General features: G+C 42.5%; 1 protein-coding gene across 1 annotated transcript in view; it reads left to right on the top strand.

Annotated features, from left to right (window-relative positions):
- LOC138246230 (sulfotransferase 2A1-like) overlaps positions 1 to 24248 on the top strand; it is a 76459-nt gene that overhangs the window by 45754 nt on the left and 6457 nt on the right. The window contains exons 3-6 of the mRNA XM_069200633.1: positions 11030 to 11238; positions 12819 to 12945; positions 15617 to 15711; positions 23856 to 24036. Coding sequence (XP_069056734.1) covers positions 11030 to 11238; positions 12819 to 12945; positions 15617 to 15711; positions 23856 to 24036 — 612 coding nt within the window. The remainder of the gene's footprint in view (positions 1 to 11029; positions 11239 to 12818; positions 12946 to 15616; positions 15712 to 23855; positions 24037 to 24248) is intronic.

Raw genomic sequence — 24248 nt, 5'->3', positions numbered from 1 at the left:
TTGTCTAGTGTAACTAAACAATTGACATTATATAAAAATGACTCTACAATGATAGCATTGGCAACTTAGGAGAGCAAAATGATTGCTTTAGCATTAAATAAGCATGTTCTGAAAAGGTACAAACTCTGGGCACCAGTGAAGTGTCAAACACTTCCCTTTAGACTGGTGTCATTATTTTTTCATTGTACATGGGTCTTTTGTGGTATTCTGTCTTTTTATTCCATTGTTTCACACAATTGCCTTTCAGTTAAAACATTTGATAGAAATAAAGGTTTATTGTTCAACTAAATAATGGAAATACATATTTGTAACATGAGTGGCTGTAGATACACATGCTCTTCATACACCTGCCCCTCAGATGTTTCAAAATGTTTTTATTTGAAGAAGTCGTTTCGAGCCACAAGATAGTATGTTACTCCTCCCATGATTGGCAATAAATGTGGGCACCAACTCCATTGTTAGATTGTTTTTCTATGCCATGGGGTTTGTAACGTACCAACAGGGCTCCCAGACTCAAAGTGCTCTGCTTTCACTGCTTTGAGCCTACAAGGTACAACATAGATCTCCACCTTTGAGAGAGTCATTTTATTGGCATTGGTATTCATTTTATTCAGGTTTTCATCAATGCCTCCGAGGCATCAGTGGAAGACTGGATTTCCCATTGTTGGAGCGCCCATGCTCCTTTGGGGCTATGCTTGCCCTCTTTCCATCATCTCTGGAAAATGAGCGGCATTAAGGGTAATAAAATGTATGTCCTATTAAAAAAGCCCTCAGTACACCGCACAATACTCCTGGACTGACCTGCACAGGATTTGTGATGTGTGTCTTTTTCAAGACCAAAATGACTCAGAGTATACCCTCTGTTTAGCTTTTCACTGCAAGAAAATACTCTGGCAGCAAAGGGTTTGACGCTTGGTACATATCAACATGCTGCAGCAATTCACGGATGTCATGCTTGACATCTTCAGCAAAGTGGAGCTCTCTCTCTGTGCTGAGGAAGAAGAGGGGCATGGCTTCAAATTGTAAGCCCAGCTCGGAGGTAATCAAGGTAATTGACTCTGGCACATCCAAGCCAGGCGCACAGAAGGAAGAAGATATCCCCTTCACCTCTACTGGTCCTCAAATGCTGAGGTCCAAAAGTACAACTGAGCCGAAGCACCACATGCCTCAGAAGAGGCCTCACATGGAGGCGGAACATACCCTTGAAGGAACTGGCATCGGGTCGAGGACATAGGTCTGTGCCACCCTCAGGGCATCTCCAGTCTTTGGACTCTGGTCGGCACTAGTGTAAGGCATTGGAGAAGAGGCAGGACTTGGACAAGAGACTCAACTCCTGTTAACCCCAAGTCAGCAAAAAGCCAAAGCATTCCTGAAACCTGAAAGCTCCACTGGCACTAATATATCCTTCAGTGTCAAAATCACCATCTGCCTAAAAACAACACTGAAGCCACCACTTGTGCCAAGCCTACCTTCAGAGCTGAGACTGTCCTCTGCCTCAGGCTCTTTCGACTCCCAAAGACCAGTTATAGAGAAAGTGCAGGAAGAGACTGATGAAAGGCAGGAGGGTACTTTCATCCATACCCAAATGGAGTAAATCACGACCCAGTACCTAAAGACCCGAGCCTTTTCCAAACAAGAGGAAGTTAACTTTTGAGACCAAGCCCTTGCCAGATACCCCTCCAGAGTCTCCACCACAACACAAGAGGTTCAGGGATGTGACCACCAGTCCCCCTTCACATACAGCTTTTCCTCCACAACCTCCTGCAAGTTCTGTCTGTACCTCCACTGCTTTCACCTTCATCGCATTCCTCACCAGGATCTCCAGAATCCTACTCTGACACAGACAGCCCCAGTCCATATACTCCACCATTTTATCTTCGGTTAAGTAAGACCCATGGACAGATTATGACATAGATCCTCCAGCAGACCCAGACCTTAAGCCAATTCAACTCAGGGCTTCTCCCTCAGATGACACAGTTACATACCATGGAGTCATACAGGGAGCTCCTTTCTACCACAAGGTAAATATGCACACCATCTACGGGAAGAAGGCTTCCTTGTGGAAATACTATCTAGGTTACAACTATCAATACAATTCTTTTTCACGCCTTAGGGGATGCAGAAAAATGCGACAGACACCTTCAAAGAACCTGTCAGGACGCAGGTAGTAACTGCAAGAGTAGAAAAAAGTGCAATCTTTCTCCCTTCAGACTCTACTTACATCAACAGCCACATCCCTACAGGCGTTTTGGTGATGAATACTGCTAGTAAACGGGCTGCTGCACAGGCCACAAGGGATGCCCCCAGCAGATGAGGAAAGCTAGGGAATCGACAATGCAAGAAAAAGGTAGTGGTGGGAGCTGCCACAAATTGATGGATTGCTAACGCTGTGGGTCTCCTCTCTTGATATGCCAGGGCAGAGTGGGAAGAGATTGGATGGGGGGGGGTTGTCTGCCACAGCATCTCCCAGAACATTTTAGCAGGAGAGGGGGAAAAATTGCTGCCAAAGACAAAATAATTTCAGATGTGCGTTTAATAATACCAATACAGCTGCCAGAGAGGTTAGTACCTATATAATCCTACCTACACTCATAGCTCTATAATCTCTGATTTTAAGACATAAGCACAGCAAAAGTTCATTAATAGACCCTTTGATGGAGAGCACCTCTTTGGCCCACAAGTGGATAAATTGTAATAAAAAAAAAAAAAGAAAAGCAAAGAAATAGCTAAGATCATAGGGGCCATTTAGACATCACCAACCAGGGGCTCCTTTCACAGGCAGCAGTACAGGGGCACACCAAAGACTACTTCCTTGTACCAGCCCCAGTGATATCAACTCCTTCATCATTCGTTCCATCAGCAAGGGAGTAGGAACTACACAAATTGAGCATATTGGGGTGTCAATAATAGGGCAAGAGACCGAGGCACCCCGACATCTGTTCTAAATTAGGATCTCTAATTGATCAAGTACTCCAGCCTTTTATGATCAATCAACCCTCCTATGTGCGAGACACGATAGACATCATCCGCAAACTTCAAGACATTGACTGGCAATCTGACTACCTCCTGGTGACTATAGATATAGTTAGCCTCTATACTTCCATCCGACACCAGGATGGCTTAGAAGCTGTCAGACAAGCACTTTCATCAAAACCAGTGTCTTTCACCACTCACAACTCCATGATACTGAACATGTTAAAGTTTTGCCTGGAGCACACCTATTTTCTCTTTGACGGCCAGTTCTACTTACAATTACAGGGTACGGCGATGGGGGCCAAGTTTGCACCTCCATATGCCTGTATCCTTATGGGTGCTGTAGAACGAGAGTGGCTGTGGAGCGAACAAAACGAAAGCCTCTCCCAACATATCATTTTCTGGGGACGCTATATCGATGATATCCTGTTGATCTGGCAAGGACAAAGAACCTTACTCACCCAATTTTTGCAGTCCTTAGTACCCAATAAATGGGACATTGATATTACATATAACATCTCGGACTCACAGGTGGAGTATCTAGATTTACTAATCTATGTGGAACATGACAAACTGCTGACACGTTTTTTCAGAAAACCAACAGCGGCAAATGCGATTTTGCACGCCACCAGCTGCCACCCTCCCAGTATCATCAACAATATTCCCCAGGGTGAGTACAGACGAGCAAGAGTTAATTGCACTAACTTCTCTGACTATGACTTGTTTTCATCACAAATCACGGACAGACTCCTGACTAGGGGTTATAATCAAAAGTTACTGAATACTTCAAAAAACACTTTAGCTCGAATGGACCGCAACAGGATGATACATTCTTCAGCTCGACGCAAAGAGGATACCACTATTCGTTTAATCACCCAATTTCATAATGGTCATCACCTCATAAGGAAACATCTTCACAAACATTGGTATCTCATAAGCAGCAACTCTTCCATTCAGAAATACATTGCTGAATATCCACAAATTGGGTTTCGTAGGGCCCCTAACCTCCGTGAGAAACTCTGCCCCTCTTTTTTTCAACATACTGTTCCTGAACCGTACTTTCCTAAACCTATAGGCTTTTTCACCTGTACTAGATGCTCAATATGTAAACTGGGATTGAATAGATCGACTACATTGAACATTAATGATCAAAAACTCACTATCAAGGACTTCATTAATTGTGACAGCAAAAATGTGATTTATGTAATTTTTTGCCCATGTAAACGAGCTTACTTCGGAAGTACGATCCGCCCTTTGAAACTTCGAATCCAAGAGCATTTTCGGAACATCTTGAAATTGGAGTCCACAGCACCTTTAGTGGAGCACTACAAAACCTTCCATTATAAGGAACGATTTTTTACATTCAGTGGGATACATCGCATCACACCGTCCCCAAGGGGTGGGAACCTACAGCTACGCCTACGTCAAGAGGAAAGCAGGTTGATCATCCGATATGATACGGTGAACCAAGGACTGAATCGGGACCATGAATGGCACTACTGGTTACTGTAAATAATGTACCGCCTGAGTTATTTGGATGAACTAATGTTAACAGTCTCATTTTGGTTTATCATCATTTTTTCTATGTTTCAATTTGCTGGTCTGTATCATGCTTCTATGAGTAACTAATAGGGTAAACTCCCCTATACTCCCGACTTATCTTTGTCTCCACTATTCTTCTTCTTCTTCTTCTTCTCTTCCTCTTTTCCATAATTATTTTTTCTATTTTTGCACTAATCCTAGTTCTTTTTTCCTGTAGTATCTCTTCTTACTATTCTTTTACAAATCACTTCTTCCAACTTTTGCCTCTTCCTTTCCTTTTTTTTCTTTTTTTTTCTTTTTTTTCCTTTCTAATTTGGCCTGTCACTTTAACTTTTCTTTTTGATTAGTCAGCTTCTGTCTCATGTCATACCCACCTCTAACGCTCTTTAAATATCTTATTTACTTCTCTACCATAGTATGTTCCCTTAAGGCTTATTAGCTTACTACCTTTTCTTTTGCCATTCTTTCTGATTCCACTTTACAAGCTATGCGGTCCTTATAGTTTCCTGCCGCATTGCTCCCCTCCAATATGGCTGCCATTATTTAACTGCATCAGGGATGTCGAGTCCTTTCTCTGTTTCGTTACCCTCGTAACGGTGAAAGGACGCGCCTGTGCTTTATATCGCGTTCTAGCCATACGGAGCTAGTGCGATTCGACGCAGGACTCAAGGATAACTTTCCGGCAATTTTATGATTCCCTGCAGACTACGACATTAGGTAATTACAAATTCTATCTCATTGATTGTTGCACTAATCTGTACTCGATCGATCTAGTTTAACCTTTAATCTCCTGAATGCTTGTTTCTCTGGGACACGGGAGTGACCTATTCTGTTGCATATATTTATTGCGATTACGAGCATGTTACCCTAACTTATTCTAATGTGGCAAGATCAGGATATTGTCTTACTTTTTCTTGGATGTCTATCTATTCCTTAACTGTTGACACTTTAATATTTGTTACATGGGCAAATAGGGTTTCTTTTGGCTATTTGTGAACATTGAGCATACTGCTCATATCGATTAGTCATACTATGTCTCTCTCTTTTTGGTTTGATATATATCTATGCTCGCATTATTGACTTATTCGGTCTTGTGTTTTGACTCATGAAGGAGAGAGCCCATTGTTTTAAATACTTAATTATTCTCATGCTATTTTGATATTAGTTATGAAACACTGCATACCAATGTCATGTTCTTAAAACTTGTTCCCTTGCTTAGATTATGTTTCGTACTTATGACAATAGCTGCCAGAAGTTTTCTCATAATGATTTGAACTAGGTATGTTACCAATGTATGTGAGTCAGTATATTTGGTGATGTAAATCTTTTCTCACAGGGTATCTGAATTAGCACCAGTCCGCATGTATTCCTGCTGACTTCATGTTTGCACTAATATCACGTGTGTGCCAGCATGCGTTTTTTCTACCCATTTCTTTCGACTGGCTAATAATACTTTCACTCTTTTTCTTCAGTCTTTGAATTTACCCAGGAGTGGTAAAATGTTTCTTGCTAATTTCACTTATGGCCTTATCACACCTTGATACTTTTATGATCTCAGCACTTGGCCTCAATTGGGAGTTTGTCATGGACCCCATCACCTAAATCACAGATTTCACCAAGAAGGAGCAAAATTTGCTCAGCATGACTTGCATGGAAAGCAATACCATAATTTGTTATTATCATTACTTACTATGTGACTCTTATTATACATACATATCTCTTTTACAGCCTTGAAAAAGCCCCCGCTTACCCGCATAAGGGGCGAAACACGTGTTGGCTGTGGCTGTCCCGTCACTGAATTGTGCCCTTTGATTTGATTTTTTTCTTACCTGGCTGCTTCGTTATTAAAGCAATTTTTTGTTCACATGAGACTTTTTCAACCTTAGTACTGGTTGATTGGACTATTGAACTGTTGGTCTCTGGATCTTATCTTCTGTCTAATGACTGTCATACAATAACAAGTATTATAATTTCATGGAAATGTTCCTTTTTCTTTCATTGTTCTGGATGCAAATAAATTATCATTGAGGCATTGTGCTTTTTATCAATGATTCCCTAAGTGAGAACTCACCACCTTTTTTCCCAGTATTTCAAGTTTTGGGAGGCGCAGGGTCCAGGCCTCCTGGTCTGGAGTTCTCACAACCCTTCCATTAATTCGGCATTTAAAGGAAGTCAATCTGGCTGGACCCCTCTCCTTGTTTACCCCGACAAATGGAGCCTTTACTTTCAAGCATTGACTTCCCACACATTCTCCAGTATCATGTTAACTGTCGATGGGGGGAGTTACAGGGGTTTCTCCCAATCTGGGAAGACATCACAACAGACCGCAAGGTTATAGCCCCCATTCAGCATGGGTATTATCTAGAGCTTCCCTCTGCGTCACAAAACATTCTACTCTGTGCACACACTTTAAGTGTAGAATATCTCTGCTTCTTCCAAGAAGTTACATGTACTCCTGCTCAATGGGCCAAAGAGCCAGTGCTCTTACAGCAACAGGGTGAAGGACTTTATTCCCTATACTTTATAATTCACACCCAAAAAGGGTGTCTCTCTCAGACCAATTCTTAGCCTAAGGCCCCTCAACAAATACATTTTCTGGGAACTTTTCCATATGACAGTCCTACAGGAATTTTTGTCTCCTGCTGCAGCAAGATGAGTTCATGCCCTCCCTGAATCTGAAGGACACCAACCTCCACATACACCTCCATAATGTGCATTGACGCTATCTTTGGTTCTTGTCAAAATGGACAACATTATGAATACAAGTTACTCATCACAGCACCAAGGGTATTCACCAAACACCTAGTGGCCATTGTCAGCCACCTCAGAAGAGGCATCACACATGCTTTCCCATATTTTAGATAATTGGTTGATCAAGTGCATGGGCAGGCAGCATTATCAAGCCTTCATCTCCTTTCTCCACAGTTTGGGGTTCACAATAAGCACCACAAAATCCCACCTTCAGCTACTTCAAATTCAACTCTTTCTGGGCTCAAATCTTAATGCCCTCACTGGCAAGGCAAGGCCAATGATTAAAAGGTTCTAGCTTTACTGCCAATTCTTCCTCCTTTTCAGCCAAATTGTTATCTTCCGTTCAGAACAGTGATGCACTTATTAGGGATGATGGCTTCCTGCATTGTCATAGTTCCCCGTGATAGACTACAGATGTACTCATTGCAGGAATACCGCTTGGAAAAATTGTCACAATTGGAGAGGCTTATACAGGATCTAGTATTGGTAAGGGCCAGTACTCATCGCTTTCTTCAGTGGTGGAACAGCAACAACCTATTGCAGAAGAAACCCTGCAGTGTCCTCATTACTCAAGGGACACATCTCTATTTGACTGCGGAGTACATCTCCACAGCTTGACAGTTTGCGGTCTCCAGTCACCTCAATCGATGGATTCGATATCAGCTACTTGGATCAACTTGCTATCCATCTATCACTAAATGACTTCTTCCAGAACATTTAGGATAAAGTAGTACTGGTAAAGAGACAGTATGACCATCATATATTACCTGTAGAGACAGGGTGACACTTACTGCAGCTTTCAATACTACTCAAAAGATTTAGCATTGGGCAATTCACCACCGCATTCACCTTCTTGCAGAGTATCTTCCGGGAGTAGTGAACAACTTAACTAGCCTGCTCAAAACCAGGAATGGTAACTCCTCCCCCAACCGCTACTGCTTTACTTATAATGCAGGGGGTTCCTATGGATAGACCAATTTTCCATTCATGAAAACTCAAAATGTCAAAACATTGCCTCCAGCTTTCCACACCCACATTCCATGGGCAATGCTCTATGGATGAACTGATCATATTTGCAAATGCATTTCCCCTGTCCCCCTCCTTCCGTACATGGTAAGAAAGCTCAGACAAATGTCTCTTACTCTCATCCTAGTGGCTCCCACTTGGGTCGGACAACCATGGTTCTACACTCTCCTAGAAATGTCTGTTTCTCCTCATTAGAAGCTCTACAACAGGCCTGACCTTTTTCAAGAAGGAAAAGGACATGATCAGACATCCCAACCCCAGGCAACTCAAACTATTAATTTGGCCCCTGAGGTCTGAAGTTCCCACAGGAGTGGGTAGACATTCTTTAAGAAGCCCACTGATGTACTACTACAGCCTGCTGTGCAGCAAAGCAGAACTGCTCTGTCTACTACTGTAATTCTAAAAATCTGGACCCCCCTAAAGCAAGCAGTCCAAGAAATTGTCTGGTATTTACGTCATCTTCGGAAATGAGATAATATACCTCCATACATATACACTTTGGGGCTATTGATGCCTATTTGCAAAACAGATAAAAATTTTCCTCTTTTTAGGATCCTAATCGTTAAAGCCTTCACGAAAGGCCTTAAATGGGTTATACCACCTAGAGTTACAAAGGCCCTTCTCTGGAAAATCAATGGGTACTCACAGCACTGATGTGGTCTCCATTTGAGTTACTGCACTCTTTCTCTCAGCAGTTCCTCTCCTGAAAAGGAGCTTTCCTGATAGCCATTACCTCACTAAGGCATACATATGAGATGCAGGCCCTAATGTTATAGTAGCCTTTCATTGAGAGCCATCCAGATGGGGTTATCGTTAGAACTGACTCTAAATGCCATCCTAAGGTGGTTTCACCTCACCACCTTAACCAAACAATTGTGCTACCAGTTTGTTTCTTCACCTAGACTCCATTTTTTAAAGATTGCACATTAAAAGAGTCCTAATACTACATTGATGGAACTCAACCTTTTTGTAAAACTCAGTAGTTTTTCAGTTGTCACTTTTAGTCTGTTGTAATGTTTAGTATATATATATTGCAGATCTTTTCTTAAAATAAGGCTGCAAGTTTTTGCAACATCCTATTGTGGGAAATAGGAGACTATTTCCCGAGTTATGGGGTGGCGAGTGATTTGACGATTCATAATAGTTCCCTTGGGGATTTGGCTGCCTTATCGATTTTGGCCTCATAGTAGGAAGCTTGGGCCTTTTTAATTTCAAGGTGAAAGTACCTAATTGCAAGCTGATAGGATACTTTTTGGTGTTCCTCATAATTTGCTGGAACACTTTGACCTTTATAAAGCCATAGTGGGTCTTCTAAAACTTGCACTTGAAGTGGGTACCTAGCCAGTAGCTAGGGAAGTGGGACTCAGAACTGTGCCTGGCCAACACTAGAGTGCTGACCTAGGATGACTGTGTGTACTATTAATTTATGTCGTATTTCACTTTGTGTTTGTGTATAAAATACTACTTTTATCATAAAAACTAGACTCTGGCTGGATATTCATTTATTGCAGTTACCATAATATAACTTTCATGAGAAGAAGTATGAGATTTAAGGATGTAAATGAGGTCTGTGGCATGGGTGATGGTATGACCATGTACTCTAAGAAATAATATTTTCTCTACCCTACCTTACAAAGATATAGCAAGCACCTAGGGTGTGCTGTGGCTTTATAAAATAAATACATCTCCCTTGGTATCTTCCAATGTTCTCAGTGACTCACTACATTCATAGAATTGATGGTGTGATGTTCATGTGCAGCATTGTTACATATACAGAAAATATACTACAGTAGACCCCTATTCTGGAAATTTGATGGATAACTGAGTTATCTACAAAGCCCAGAGCAGGATACCAGTGTCAGAAATTTACCTCTTTAGGTTTATATCTTCTACTAGATCAGATTTCTGGCATTGATGGTTTTTAAAGGGATTCTATGAGGACTTGTGCTACTACACACTGTTAGTGGAGTTCACTACTCTTTCCTTTTTTGCTTACTCTTCTTTTCTTTGTTTCTTCTTTTTTCTCCTTTCTTTATTTTCTTCCACATCTTTGTCCTCCCTTCCATTACTCCTATATTTATCATTTCTTTCCTTCTTCCTTTTTTCGACATCTCTTTCCTTATTTCTTTTCCTCTTTCTTTTTCCCATCTTCTCGTCTGACTCTATTCTTCCACTTTCTAATTTTCCTTCCCTCTCATCCCCTTTCAATTTACCATCCTCATCCTTTTCCTTTTCTCCTTTCTTTCTTTTAGCATCCACCCTTGCCTTTCCCTTTCTTTCTTTTAGTCACCTTCCTCTTCCATTCCTTCTGGTTTGTCCTTGTTCTCACTTATCTTCCTCCTTTTTTGATTATCCTTCCTCTTTGTGACTTCCCTTCTCATCTCTCTCCTTTCTTCCTTTCCTTACCTTGCTCCCTCATTCTTCCATTTATAATTTTACTTCTTCCTACTTTCTTCCTGCATTAGAGACTGTTGTGATAAGTAAATATTCTATTAGTACAGTAATCTATCCTAAATGTGATTCTGACTTCATGTGCTAGTCATTGTTTCCCCAGTTTTGTGGCTTGATATATTTGACTCATCTGGTTCCCAAGGCATGCTGAAGGCCTGCATGCAGGACCGCTGCAGACAGCAAATGTAGAACTCCAGTAGTGTGTTTAAACAAAGTTCTATCTCTAAAGTAGGGATATACTAGAGCACTGCATTATTAATCACAAGTCCACTACTTCCTGCTCTAGGCACAACATGGATGCAGGAGATCCTGACGCTCATCAACAGCAAAGGGGACCTTAGCCTGTACAAATCATCCCCCAACTGGGATCGCGTTCCCTGGGTGGAGCAGAAGACTGGTCGTGGGAACCTGGAGTCCCGTCCCTCTCCCCGCCTCATCACGTCTCACTTACCTGTGCACATGTTTCCGAAATCTTTCTTTGGCTCAAAGGCCAAGGTGAGTTGTGATCGTGCAAAAAACAGCAGAAGGGCCTTCTGGGAAAGAACCACACGTGTACACTACCCGAAAGTTTGTATTTTATTTTGATTAGCCAATTGCAATTGGCTAAAATGTAATGTTTTGATGTTTACTGGTTAGCCAATTGTGCACTATGATATAGAATTTCATGTGAGCGCAAGCAAACAAGGGAAGGGGACTTTATCAATGCCCATAGAAAATATTAAATGCACTTTATTAGTTTAATTAGCATTTTTCTCATTTGTTAGGACCGAGGGTCTGCTCATTTTATCAACATCAGGAGGATGAGAGCCCGAGTTGACAATGACTTAGTTTAAGCATGGAACTTTTCAAACATTTATGTGGCAAGTCCTCAACATCGTCTGACTAAGCGGCTGAAGTTGAGAAGTGTAAAAACGGGTCTTGGTTAATTTAAGTAGATTCTTCCCCCAAAAGGTAGAGCTCAGAGTAGTGGTGAAGGATCAAAGTACTCTTCTCTCTGCTTAGTGTTGGTGGGCTAGCCTGTAGAGATTGAGGCCCAAATTTATCATAGTTTCACGCAGCGCAATGCAGCAAGCCACCTTACTGCACTGCATGAAAGGGGAAAGAGCGGGAATGGGTTGTATTTAAGATTATAAGGTGCATTCCTGTCCTTTTCTTTCACTGGCACACTTTACGCTGCCTAGCGCCAATGCAGGCACCCTTGCATCATAGTGCACTATATGCACAGTCTGACAAAGACGGGCGAGAGAGCAAATGAGATCAAGGTTGCCTATGTTGTATCTTATGGCTACATGTGTGATTCTGCTGAAGAATCTTATTGGTCTCCGTTTGATCCACAAAAGCTGATGATGTGCAAATAAGTGTGGCCTTGTCCTCTGGACAAAGGAATTCTGTGTTCAAGCCAGATGGATCTAGGCCAGCCTGCTCTGATTAGAGAAGATAAGTGTAGAATCGTTTAAAAGAAAGGGCTGCGCTAGTGTGTTACTTAAATGACCTCTAAAATGTACAGCTTTAATCTGTAACAACTGGTCATGTAACCTGTGACTGGTTGCATAACGTGCATCACAAACTGAATTGTGACTTTGGTCATTGGTATTATTATCACTCATTTCGGTGACAACACCACCTTTCGATTCTGGATAAATATTATAAGCTGGTGTTGTTAGATTTCAAGTTTAAAACCTTAATCTCTAGAGCTGGCAATCAACCAGCTGAGCAAATACTGTTTTTTACTTGTGTTGTTAAATAATATGACTGTGTTACAGATCTCTAGATTAGACTTGTCCAACTTTGATCCAAAGGGGTAGGAGATTCTCCATACCAGATTTTTCAGCTTGACCTCCGGGTGTGTATTTTTTTACATAGGTGTGTTACTTTTATTGTTTTTGACATACTGAAAATATGACACAGATTGCCTCACATGATCCTCTGTTGGACAACTCTCCTCTAAAAGGTTGCGTCTCTATTTGGAAGCTGAGAGTCCTAGAAACCATCCATGCATGATCTCCCAACTATAGCATCCTGATGCAACATGGCTTGTGTTAGTTTGTTACAACCTGATATGCTTTTTGTTGCAGTTAATATACACCGTCCGCAATCCAAAAGATGCCTGTGTGTCATTGTTCTTCTACTGCCAGATAGCAGAGTTTTTGAAGACCACTGAAAACTTTGGAGATTTCTATTCTTTGTTTATGAAAGGCGACGGTAAGTTTCCAACGGAGGGTGGGGACTTAGGGCTTTTTCACAAAGGAGCACAGGATCATGGTACAAATAAACAATCAGTATCCTTTTTTTATTTTTTTATATTCTATGTATACATCATTTATATGTCTGTTTTAAATAGCTCTATACATGTGGTACTTCTCTAAAGTCAGTACACTTTGTTACACTCAAATAGATCAAAGATATTTGGGTAGAACTGTAGTATTTATATATATATATATATATATATATATATATATATATATATATATATATATATATATAATTATTAGCAATCCACATTTATTAAGCGCATGTTCACCTCACAAGTATCTTGGCAAGGAAAACCAATAGAAACAACTGAAAAATACAACACAGCAGCTAGAGTTTTTTGTTTTTCCACTTAGGATCTTCTCTCTCCCATTATTTAGGAAAGAGCCAGGTTTTAGCCTTTGTATAAAGATGAGCAGATTTTCTTCCTTCCTAATAATAAGCTCTAATTTATTCCATAATTGAGCAGCTTTCATCTGAAAGGATCTGCCCCTGTACCTCAGCTTCTTAAATCTAGGAACATAGATCAAATTTGCCGAAGCCGAGCGTAGCTGTCTCTGTGATCTGTAATGGCACACCTTCTTCTTCTTAAAAAATAAATAATATATATATATATGTACATACATAGAGAGAGAGTTCTATTTATTTATTCAACAGGCATGGCCAGGGGTCTTACTGAGTTTTGTGAAGGGGTTCTTCTTTAAATAATGCATTTATTGAAATTGTTAACCTATGGAATCAATAACAAAATCAGTGTTGCAGACTATTTGTTAGACCCCACTGGATTTTAAGTTGGAATTCAGGGAAGGTCACCTGAGCCTGGTAACAGAAATGCCATTGTTGTAGCTTCAAAACAGGGTGACTGAGCCATCCTGTGTTTAATGTAGTTGGCAGTTCATTTGTGGCGCCTAACCAATTTGAAAATGGTTCCTTTAAAAGTTGGTGGTTGGGTTGTGCTCCAAAGAAGAGGTACCATGGGCAAGGTCAGTTAAAATCAGTTTGGAGATGAGCTAAGAAACTGATGTCTAATACCTCATGGGTAGAGTCGTAGTTACCAAAATCACTGTTTCACAACCTTTTTCTGTGTAAATGTCCCGTCATAAATCACTATATTTTCTTGTTTCGTGTTCGGCTTTTCTCCACCATTATTGCTCCAAGGAATCGTTTGATGTACTAGCATCCCACAAATACCAAAATATTGTCATGTACCACTCCATATCAGCAGATACAAATAGGATCACCTAAAATAAAAAAAAAATTAATGTCCCCCAAATTTGTACGCTTGATAACAAACTCGGGGCCTAATTTATGTGTTGGCAGAGAGGGAACTCAGTTGCAATGGGGACGGTCTCCGTGCCTCACCAAAATAGTGATCCACCCCCCTGATTTAAATGTGGGAGGGCCATTGTTTGGCTAGGGTGGTGAGTAATCCGTCACCACCGTGGCCAAACTTCTCACACAGCATGACAATAAGGACTGTTGGGGAATTAGCTATATGTCCATCTGCCCAATAGGAAGTGCGGACATGTAGCCATTGTTTACTGTCCGTCACCACCAGGCAAACATATTTTTTTACATTCCCCCCTCCCATTTTGGACACTAACTTCCCTTTCCAATAGTCAAGCTCTCCTTTCTAGCTGCCATCACTTTGAAGTTTCTAAAAAGCAAAACATCACTACACAAAGCATCTCAATCATTCATGAATTAAAAAAGATCTTGGTTAAACCAGTCTCTGTTCAGCAATTTCCAGCTTAGGAAAATAACCGAGTGGGGCTGCGATTCCCAGTCCAGTTTTCAAACTGCAGGTTTTCCCAATCCTTTACATACAGTTTCCAACCAGGCGATTTTAAAGTGAACAGGGTAATGCTTTTTATCTTTACATATGTACATGAAGAGGAAAGGCTGGAAAAGGATGATCAACAAACACACCTTCAAAGACCCTGGATGTTCTGCACATAGACATGCATATGGATATGTGCTTGAAAGGCATTGCGTGAGTGCATGCAGATTCTTGTACTTAATACAATCACTCCAACATACAGTCTCACACACACACACACACATATATATGTAACTAATTACTTGTGCACACACACACAATTATTAGCACAGTTATGCAGTCACAAATTTACATTCATTCTTACTTTTATAGTAGCACTATCATGCATACATCTGTTCACTTGCAGATGCTCCCTCACACCCATTATTTCATACATGTTCGTGCACCTCTTCACGCACATACATGTACAAATACATGCACTCATCCAAACAAATGCATACATAAATGCACACCATATGGTGCACATATTTATGCACTCAGTGTTAACCCAAGGATAGCTGTTCCTGCAGATCACATTCAGTAAATTGTACATGCACACACGTACCTGCACATGCATGCACTCACACAAACACATGAAGGGAATTGCACATGCACAGTCGATTCCACACACACTTCCTTCTATGCGGACACCTGGCTACATACATATTTGTACATGCAACTGACACATGCTGCTGCATGCATACAGACACTCTTGCTTAGACACACTCCTGCTCTTCATGTTTTTCTCATTGCACTCCTTGTTCCCATTCATATGTTTCACCTCTCTCCCGCTGTTTTCCTCAGTAATCTACGGCTCCTGGTTTGACCACGTTTCTGGGTGGCTCTCCTTGAAGGACCAGACAAATATTCTGCTGATGAGCTACGAAGGAATGCTGCAGGTACCCTTCTATTTACAGTGCAAGAGGGCGGCGGCGAGGAGAGCAGGCCTGGGAGTTTAACAAATAACTTTTTAAAATGTTTTTAAACTACTATTTTGTAAAGTTTCTTTCCGATCAGCAGTAAAACTGCCTCATTTAAGTCGGAATCGTGTTTAGAAAAGAACGCTTCGCCAGGATTTGTATTGTATCTTCTGTGCATTGCACTGACAGAGATTCCATTTCAGGGAAGTAAAATGGAGGCATGGTGGCTGCTTGATTGTGTGTTCCTTAACCCTTTCCCCTGGGAAATGAGAGCATTTTCTGCTATTGTTCTGAGGCTGTGTAATCTGGCTAAGCCATTTGCCCACCACTGTGCACATTTCATTTAATAGAATGAGCATGTACAAAGCTGAGTTGGAAGAGCCATTGTTGTCTTAGACATCCTCAGCCATGTTGCTTATGATTGAACATAAGCCAGAAGCCTCACCTTGGCCACAGTGAGTTGCATTTTTAGTATTAGGAAAGGTGCCTTTCAGTTTTGAAGTTTTGCCAGACAATCGGTGTGTTTACTGGAGGGTGATCTTTTGAGATGTGGGTAAAATACATAAAGATTATAAATTAATTTCAGGCCTGGATATGCTTTCTGTGTAGGAAATGTCACATGCTTCCAAAATGCGCTTTGCTGCGGCAACAGCTCGTACATGTACCACGTTTGGTATTTTTTTAACTTTTTCATGTGAAAATGCATGTTATTCCTAAAGATGCATATCTAAGTCCGACTGGTTATTTGACACAGCTACCAACAAACAAGCATTGGCTAAGACAGCCTGTCTCTGTTTGCCAAAGTTGAGCGAGTGACGCAGCTGGCTTTACTAATGCCAACCAGACATATTACAGGTGCAGTCACCCATAAAAACATTGCTTTTTATAGTTTCATTGCGGCTGCCGTATTGCATGACATGCATTATGGTGCCACATGTGTAGGTCTTCACATGGCCAGTTGTCTCTTGACATTGCCAATGTGGCCAGGGTTTAAAAGTCTACAACAATGGCAAAAGTAATAGTGAAACTCTCAACTGCCTGGCCACGGACGAGCCCGCACCGCACCGCAGCCCGGGGAGCGGAGACCTCCGACGAGGACCAAAAGCACTCGGAGACCCTGACGAGGAGACCCAACCAAGGAGCAGACCCCCCGGCAGCGGCGGTGCAGTACCTCCCGGGCACCAAACTCCGGCACAGCTCTCCCAGTAGGAGCCGCCGTGCCCTCCACCCGGACCCCGGGAGCGTCTCAGCGCTGCGCACCCCCGCCCGGAGCACGGCAGCAGGGACACCAGAGCAAGAGTAGGGGATACCGTTGCAAAACACCGGGAACAGACGTACGGTCTCATCTGAGCCTCGGCACCCCAGAGCCGCTCGTAGGCCACAGCGAGACCTCTGACTGGCTAGGAGTTGGGACTCTGAGAACGCTAAAGGCCGGCAAGCGAAGAGACCCTTAGACGCGCTGGTGTGCGGACTACAAGCATCGCCGATGTTCAGCACCTGAGTTGTGCCGGCTCTCCTCAGCCGCAGGATAGTCTCTGCTCTGTACGCGTGCACCAAGGGAAACAGAAGCAGGTTCTGCAGATCTACAGCACTGTTCTGCACCGTTCTGCACGCAGGTGCTGGGTGGCTCACGTCGGAGTGCAGCGCGGAGCAGAGTACGAACGCTGCCGCTACTGCCACCGCCGCCACCGCTACTGCTGCTTTTGGGGGGGCCCGAGGGTCCGAGGGGAACTCTCGCCGGGTGGTTAGAAGCACGGAGCTCGGGACTCGCCGCAGCTTCTGGAGTTGGATGATTCTGTGCACCCTTCTTTTTCACTGCCCTATATCCGGTTGACTGGGCTGACCTCCTCGGCTCTTCCGGGGTGTATAGCACACTGACTCTTCCCTCTTGGTTCCGAGGCGCGTACACGCCTGCCCGGAACTCACCTGCTCTCCACACAGCCCAGGGCATCTCCGGGCAAGTTCTTGGCGTGAGAAAGGCGTCTCATTGGAGTCTGCAGAACAGGCGCCTTGTTTACTGCGACCATTGAGGTCTACACCCCGGCAGAGGACGAGGCTGCCAACGGACCGACGCCCTCCTCAAGTGCACCTTCTCCTCCTCGGTCCCCGTCTCCGACAAGCTCTATGTGGAATGGATGTTCACACCGGAGGCAGGGGGCACCAGCGTGCAAGTGAGTAAATCCTCTGGGTTTCCATGACCCGCTGGTTTTGACCTTAAGGGATTCCAGCTTTCAGAGGTCTGAGGGCAGTGGTCCTAATATAACAGGAAAAGAGGTCATTGTGAGCAATGATACGCGCAGGGTACGCTGGCCCAAAATAGCTGTGGACGCTGGGGCCCGTAGGGCGATAAGAACCTTAGTGTCTAGTTCTATGGAGCTTTTAAACAATTGTGGCTCACAGGACGAGATTAACAGCGAACTTATACGTACCCATTCTGACTTGTTTCAGGAACTTAAAAAGTTGTTCATCAAATTTATCCCTAAACAACCTAGGACCAAGAAATACTCATCCACTACCTGGTTTGATAAAGAGTGTAGCAAGTCCAAAAGAGTTCTCTTTGAGGCTATTAAAAACAAAAATCATAGCCAGATTAGATCTTGTAGAAAACTCTTTAATGAGGCAAAACGCAAAGCAAAACAAAAGTGGGACGAGGAACGCTGGCTTATGCTGTCAGAAGCCTGTGGTAAACGCAATATGCAACAGTTTTGGTACCTCATAAAATGGGGTATCTCGCAGGACGCCCACTATAGCCCAGCATCTGTCTCTAATCATCAGTGGGTAAAAAAATTTGAGGATCAGTTTAAGTGTCATACAGTAGAAGTGACTATACCCTACTGTCTTGAGCCCGTAGAGCCGTTAATATTCTCAGTTACTGAAGTTATCAATTGCCTGCAAAACATTCCCAAAGGGAGGGCCCCTGGCCCAGATGGTATTCCAGCTGACATTTTTTTGGAAGACCAGGACCTGTGGGTACCTTATATACTCCACCTTGTGAATGCAGTTGCAGCAGGCGCTAAAATTCCTGACTCATGGTATGGGGCAGAAATCCTTCCTATATACAAGAAAGGCGATCGCTCAGTACCCTCAAATTACCGGCCTATCAGCCTTATTGATGCGATCCAAAAAATCATAGCGCGCCTCATTTTAGGGAGGACACAGGAATGGATAACAGACTCAGATATTTTGACTCCGTTGCAGGCGGGTTTTAGACCTCATGTAAGCACCCTTGATCAAGCCTTTCGTTTTGCCCTTTTATATTGGAAAACAGTTTTTTTGGGTAAGGGCAAGTTGTATGCAGCTTTTGTGGATCTAAGATCTGCATTCGACTTGGTCCCTAGGACTAAATTATGGGATTGCATACTGGAACAGGGAATGCCCAGGGCTCTAGTGCGACTCTTAATGAATCTTCATGCATACACTTATGCCCAAGTCCGCTGGGGTAAGCCTGGCGAGGTTACGGACAGGTTCCATGTTTTGAAAGGTGTTAGACAAGGATGTGTCCTGGCTCCCACTTTGTTTTCCCTGTTTATTAACGGGGTTACCAAATATTTTGCAACACATCCCACGGATGCTCCCCAGATAGCGGGAATGAAAGTACCATTGCTCATGTTCGCGGATGATACCTTGTTATTATCAAAGACAAGGCAAGGGCTCCAGCAGGCCCTACTCAGATTTGAGTTATTTTGTGACGAGCATGAGCTAGAAGTAAATGTTTCTAAAACAAAATTTATGGTACTAAGAGGTCGAACACAAACTGTGGCAAGGGTTAAAATGGGTGGTGCTATTCTTGAGCAAACTAATGAATTTACATATCTGGGTGTGCATTTTAGTGATAATTTTAGTTGGAAACCCCAGATTGATATCCAAGCACTTAAACATGTTCAACTAGGCGGTGCCCTTCTTAAGGAATATAAAAGATCATTTACCCGCCCGATGTCCCCACTTATGGAAATCTATGGGTCAAAAATTCTTCCCTCAGTCATGTATGGGGCAGAGCTTTGGGGTTATAGCAATCTGGACCGACTGATGCTGGCCCAAAACAGATTTACAAGAGGGGCGGTTGGTCTTCCGAGGTCATCCCCACGTATCCCGCTCCTTTATGACCTTGGGCTCCAACCGGTGGAAGATCAAGCCAGATTTCGGCCCTTGGCCTTCTGGCGGAGGTTGTGGTCTACCCCAGAGCTGTTATTATATGCGAAAGCATGCCTCGAGGTAAGGGACACCCTAGGATCCGATAAGATTGGTTGGTTTAAGGGTGTTAGAACCACCCTTTGTGCCATGGGTCTAGGTGCCCTTTGGCACAACCCAGACTCAGCTACTTTTCCTTCTAAAAAAGAGCTGAAACATCTATATTGGGAATGGGTGGTAGGCATAAGACACTCATCCCTTATAGGTAGTTCCCTTACAACAACATTTGTATACGTGAAAGATGCCTCTGCAATTGAAAAGTACTGGGATGTTATTACAAAACCTATGGACCGTAAACTATATCACCAAGTTAGAGTGGGCTCAATACCATTAAGGTGTTTAACCTCAACCTGGGGCACTGGAGGCCCAGATAAATGCCCATTGTGTACTGAAATGCGGGAAAATGTGAGCCATTTGTTCTTTGTCTGTCCATTATATGCTGCTCCAAGGAAGAAGTGGTCGGTACCCCTATGCAAAAGTCTGGGCACACAATCGGCCGAGACTGCTTGTAGAATCCTTAAAACTGATCTTTCACCTACTATAGTAATAGGGGTGGCCAAATTCCTGGGGTGGGCATGGATAATTCGTTCTGAACTACTAAAACAGCTACATGTTTTAGATAAGTAAATTATCTTGAACTTTAGAACTGAGTTTTTAAAGCAATGTACTTCTTTTTTTTTAATATGTTAAAATATTTAACAAATGAAGCATTAGATAGATTTAATACGTTCTTAGTAGCTTTTATGAAATATTGTATATATTGTTATAATCGTTAGCACTGATAATTTTATAAGTATTATGACGTGTAGCATGTCTTTTATGATGAAATATCGAATAAAGACTTCATTGACTTGACTTGACTTAATAGTGGCTGCCACCATGGAGAGGGCCAGAGCCACATAGCTGTTGCAATGGTACAACATCCAGGACATCACCAAGTCCACCTTCCAGTACCTGGTGTGCTACTGGGGAGCATTGGGAGGGATGAGAGAGATGGGTGAGTCGGGGTGGGGCTACACTAAAGAGTTCAAACAAGCTTTGAAAACATAGTCATGAAGTCATAAGTAATGAAGTTAACAAAAAAAGAGAACCAGATATGCTCCATCTGAGGGACAAACTCGGAATAGAGAGGAAAGTCACCAATAAAAAGCAGACCACTGGCATTGACAAGGAAGCCATCTAATCACGAACTGACTGCATAGTACTGTATACTATGCAGTTGGTGACAACAGCTGAGGCTGTCTGTAGTGACAATGCAAAAATGCTTTGTAAATCTGTCTCTTTCGATAATCTGTGTAGGAACTGGGCTAAACCTAGGGCGGTGTTTAGATTAGGCAAAAAAAAACTCTCTGTATGGTAAAGAACACCCATTGGCACTGAAGGATATTCTACATATACTGGAACTTGTATTGATAGCTCCTATCGGAAAGTGTCTGCATAATTATGGAACACCAATTGTGCCTGTGTTGCTCCTCATCAAACAGATATTATGTTCATAGCTCAGTTCTAAACGTTGTTTTTAATTTAACAGGATTAGCAACGATGAGCGAATACAAAATAAAATAAGGACCTTATCATTTCTTATGATTAAGGTATTAATGCTGTAAGCCTTGGTCACCAGAGTGGTCTAGGACCCTTGAATAAAAGCATACTGTGGCGTTGGACGGAGAGGAATATATTTAGCTGGACATGCATCCGTTCTGTAAATCTAAACTAATGAATTGCTTTGTTTTAGGATTTAAATGCTTTCATTGGTCACCATAAAGAGTCCGTTTTTTAAGTCAAAATGTACCCGTCCCCAAAATGTTGGTTCTCATGGTCCATCTTGGCTCTGCAACAAAATGATTTGAAACTGGAATTTATGCGTCCGAGTGCATCTAAATATTGGTTTGCAGAACAAGACATTATAGCCAGGTGAGGGCTCCATAATGGATTGTTGAACTTTGGTTGTTGTAGGGACACCGAAATTCGCAAAAAAATGATTCCTAGTTTGCATGTCTAATCTGTGAAGTGTATACACAAGGCCAAGCATATCCTTGGACAAGTCACCTCATGGTTACCGAGGGCAGCATGCCTTGGTACATGGGTTGCTGTGCGCTTTCTGGATGTTTACAACTGTAAATTGCACAGTGGAAGGTGGCCTTGATGGCTAGCTTCTTCTTTGCAAATGATTAGTAAATGACGTGGTCAGTTGGTGACCTTTCAGTGCTTTACAAGAGCATAAGGAATCACAAAGCTCTACTATAGCTCCATGCGAATCACAAGGGGTAGAATGACATTTTGTCGTCCTCTTTTTTACATGAAATTCACAAGGGTCCACAATGCTGATGACGTAAGTAGCAAGTTGCATAGTACTAGGAAAACTTTACAGTTTCCGTGGGTTACCATACCCTATACCATGCAGTTATGAGTAAAATGCCATGAAATGGGAAATGAAATTACTGTGTGAAGCCGATTTTTTTTTTTTTTTTTTTCTTCTCTCACTTTTTTCCTCCCTCCCCCTGCAGTGAAGCCAAACATAGGACCTTATTTGGATCTTGGCAGACAGGGTTACTTAGTCATAAACATGACGGATATCCTGTATACCCTATTACGATTCTCTTATATCCTATGGAATTGTACTACAACGGACTGAATAACTGTCATGTTTTTGACAGAGTAACTCATCCACCAAAATCTAAATCAGGCCTAGAATCTCCTATTCCATGCAGTTATACAGCATACATTTACCACTTGCTCTCAGCAGGTAATAGGTTTATGCATGGGCCAATGCACGGAAATGGGGGTTTAAAGGAAAAAGGGGGAAGACTTTTTTTTTGTCTACCAGGGGTCCTGTTAGAATAAAAGTATGGCATGAGACTTGGATGCTTCTGTAGCCATAGTCTCAAATGATTTTTATAGCTGTTTGTTCCAGCTGGAAAAAGGGTGTGAGGCTCTTCCACATCCATTAAATTAGGGTGTGGCACAATTTAACTAAATAATAAGACAGAGCAAAATTAACAGATGCAAGCACATGGTAATTTTGTTCCACCTGACTTGTAATCAGGCCAAATATGTCACTTTATCATGCTTCTTTTTTTATCTCTCTACCAGAGCCTATCAATGTGAGCAAAACAGGCTTTATGCAGGAGAGAAAATATTCATTAAATGGGCCTATGAATCTTTGTAAGGTAGATGTTTCAATAGTAAATATATCTGATTGGTGGAAATGTGTCCAACGGAGTTGTTGTTTTTCTAAAAACAAGTATAATACATCAGTGGCAGCTCGCAGCACGCAGATAGGGCGGGGCGCCATGCACGGGGGGTATAGGGAAATAAAAATTAAATGAATTTCCCCCCAAAAATAAGCACTTACCTTCTCGCCACCGTGCCTCACTCTTCTTCTCTGCTGGCTGCCGGTAGGCACAGGCTCCCAGCCTGCCCTGTGGCCAATCCTGACGCTGCTCAGGGCAGCATTAGGATTGTCTGGGAGCACCCAGCCACGGTGCTCCCAGGTAGACTGGGAGCCTGTTCAGGCTCTCTCCAGCCCAGCAACTGTGTTGCTGGGCTGGAGAGAGCCCTGTGCCAATGTGTGTTTGGCCGGCCCAAGACGGCCAGCCAAACACACACACGCTCTGATGGGAAGTGCTGAGCACTCCCCCTCACTGCTAGTCACCCCCGTGGCCCCATCCTTTTTACTAAAAAACAAATGATAATAAACATACTTTATTATTGTTTTTTAGTAAAAAGTTTGCAGCTGCCACTGCTGGAGGGGGGTATGGGGGTCCCGTTCCTAGGCCCTAATGGAGGAACCGCCCTTGTAATACACATGAAATTGACGATTTAGACATCTATACAAATAAGTCTTGTAACCTTCATCATTCACAAATTGCTGGAGGATTCTTGTGGGCTATGCCTACTGAACTGAATGCTGGTTTTATTTATTTTTTTCATAGGACCCGCGAGGCAGCATCGTGAAGCTATGCAACTTCTTGGGGCGGGACCTTGATGACGTGGCTATTGACACTGTGGTGGAGAACACCTCCTTCAAAAACCTGAAGAACAACCAGATGTCCAACTACACCTTGGTGCCTAATGAATTCATCGACCAAAGGAAAGGATCGTTCTTCAGGAAAGGTGAGTACAGGGGGCGTCTGGGAGAAGCTCTGAGGAATTCATATTCGCCAAGGAAGAAGGTTTGTCTTGAAAAGTGCAGTGGCACACTCATGCAGATATTTACTGCTCCTTAGTGTTTTTTTTTTTTTTTTTTTTTTTTTTTTTTTTTTTTGCTTACATCAAAACAAAAAGTAGACAATCGGCCATCCATGCTCCTTCATACATTAATTTCA

The sequence above is a fragment of the Pleurodeles waltl genome, chromosome 7 (assembly GCF_031143425.1).
Source record: "Pleurodeles waltl isolate 20211129_DDA chromosome 7, aPleWal1.hap1.20221129, whole genome shotgun sequence".
Lineage (NCBI taxonomy): Eukaryota > Metazoa > Chordata > Amphibia > Caudata > Salamandridae > Pleurodeles > Pleurodeles waltl.
This window is presented reverse-complemented; position numbering and strand designations above follow the sequence as displayed.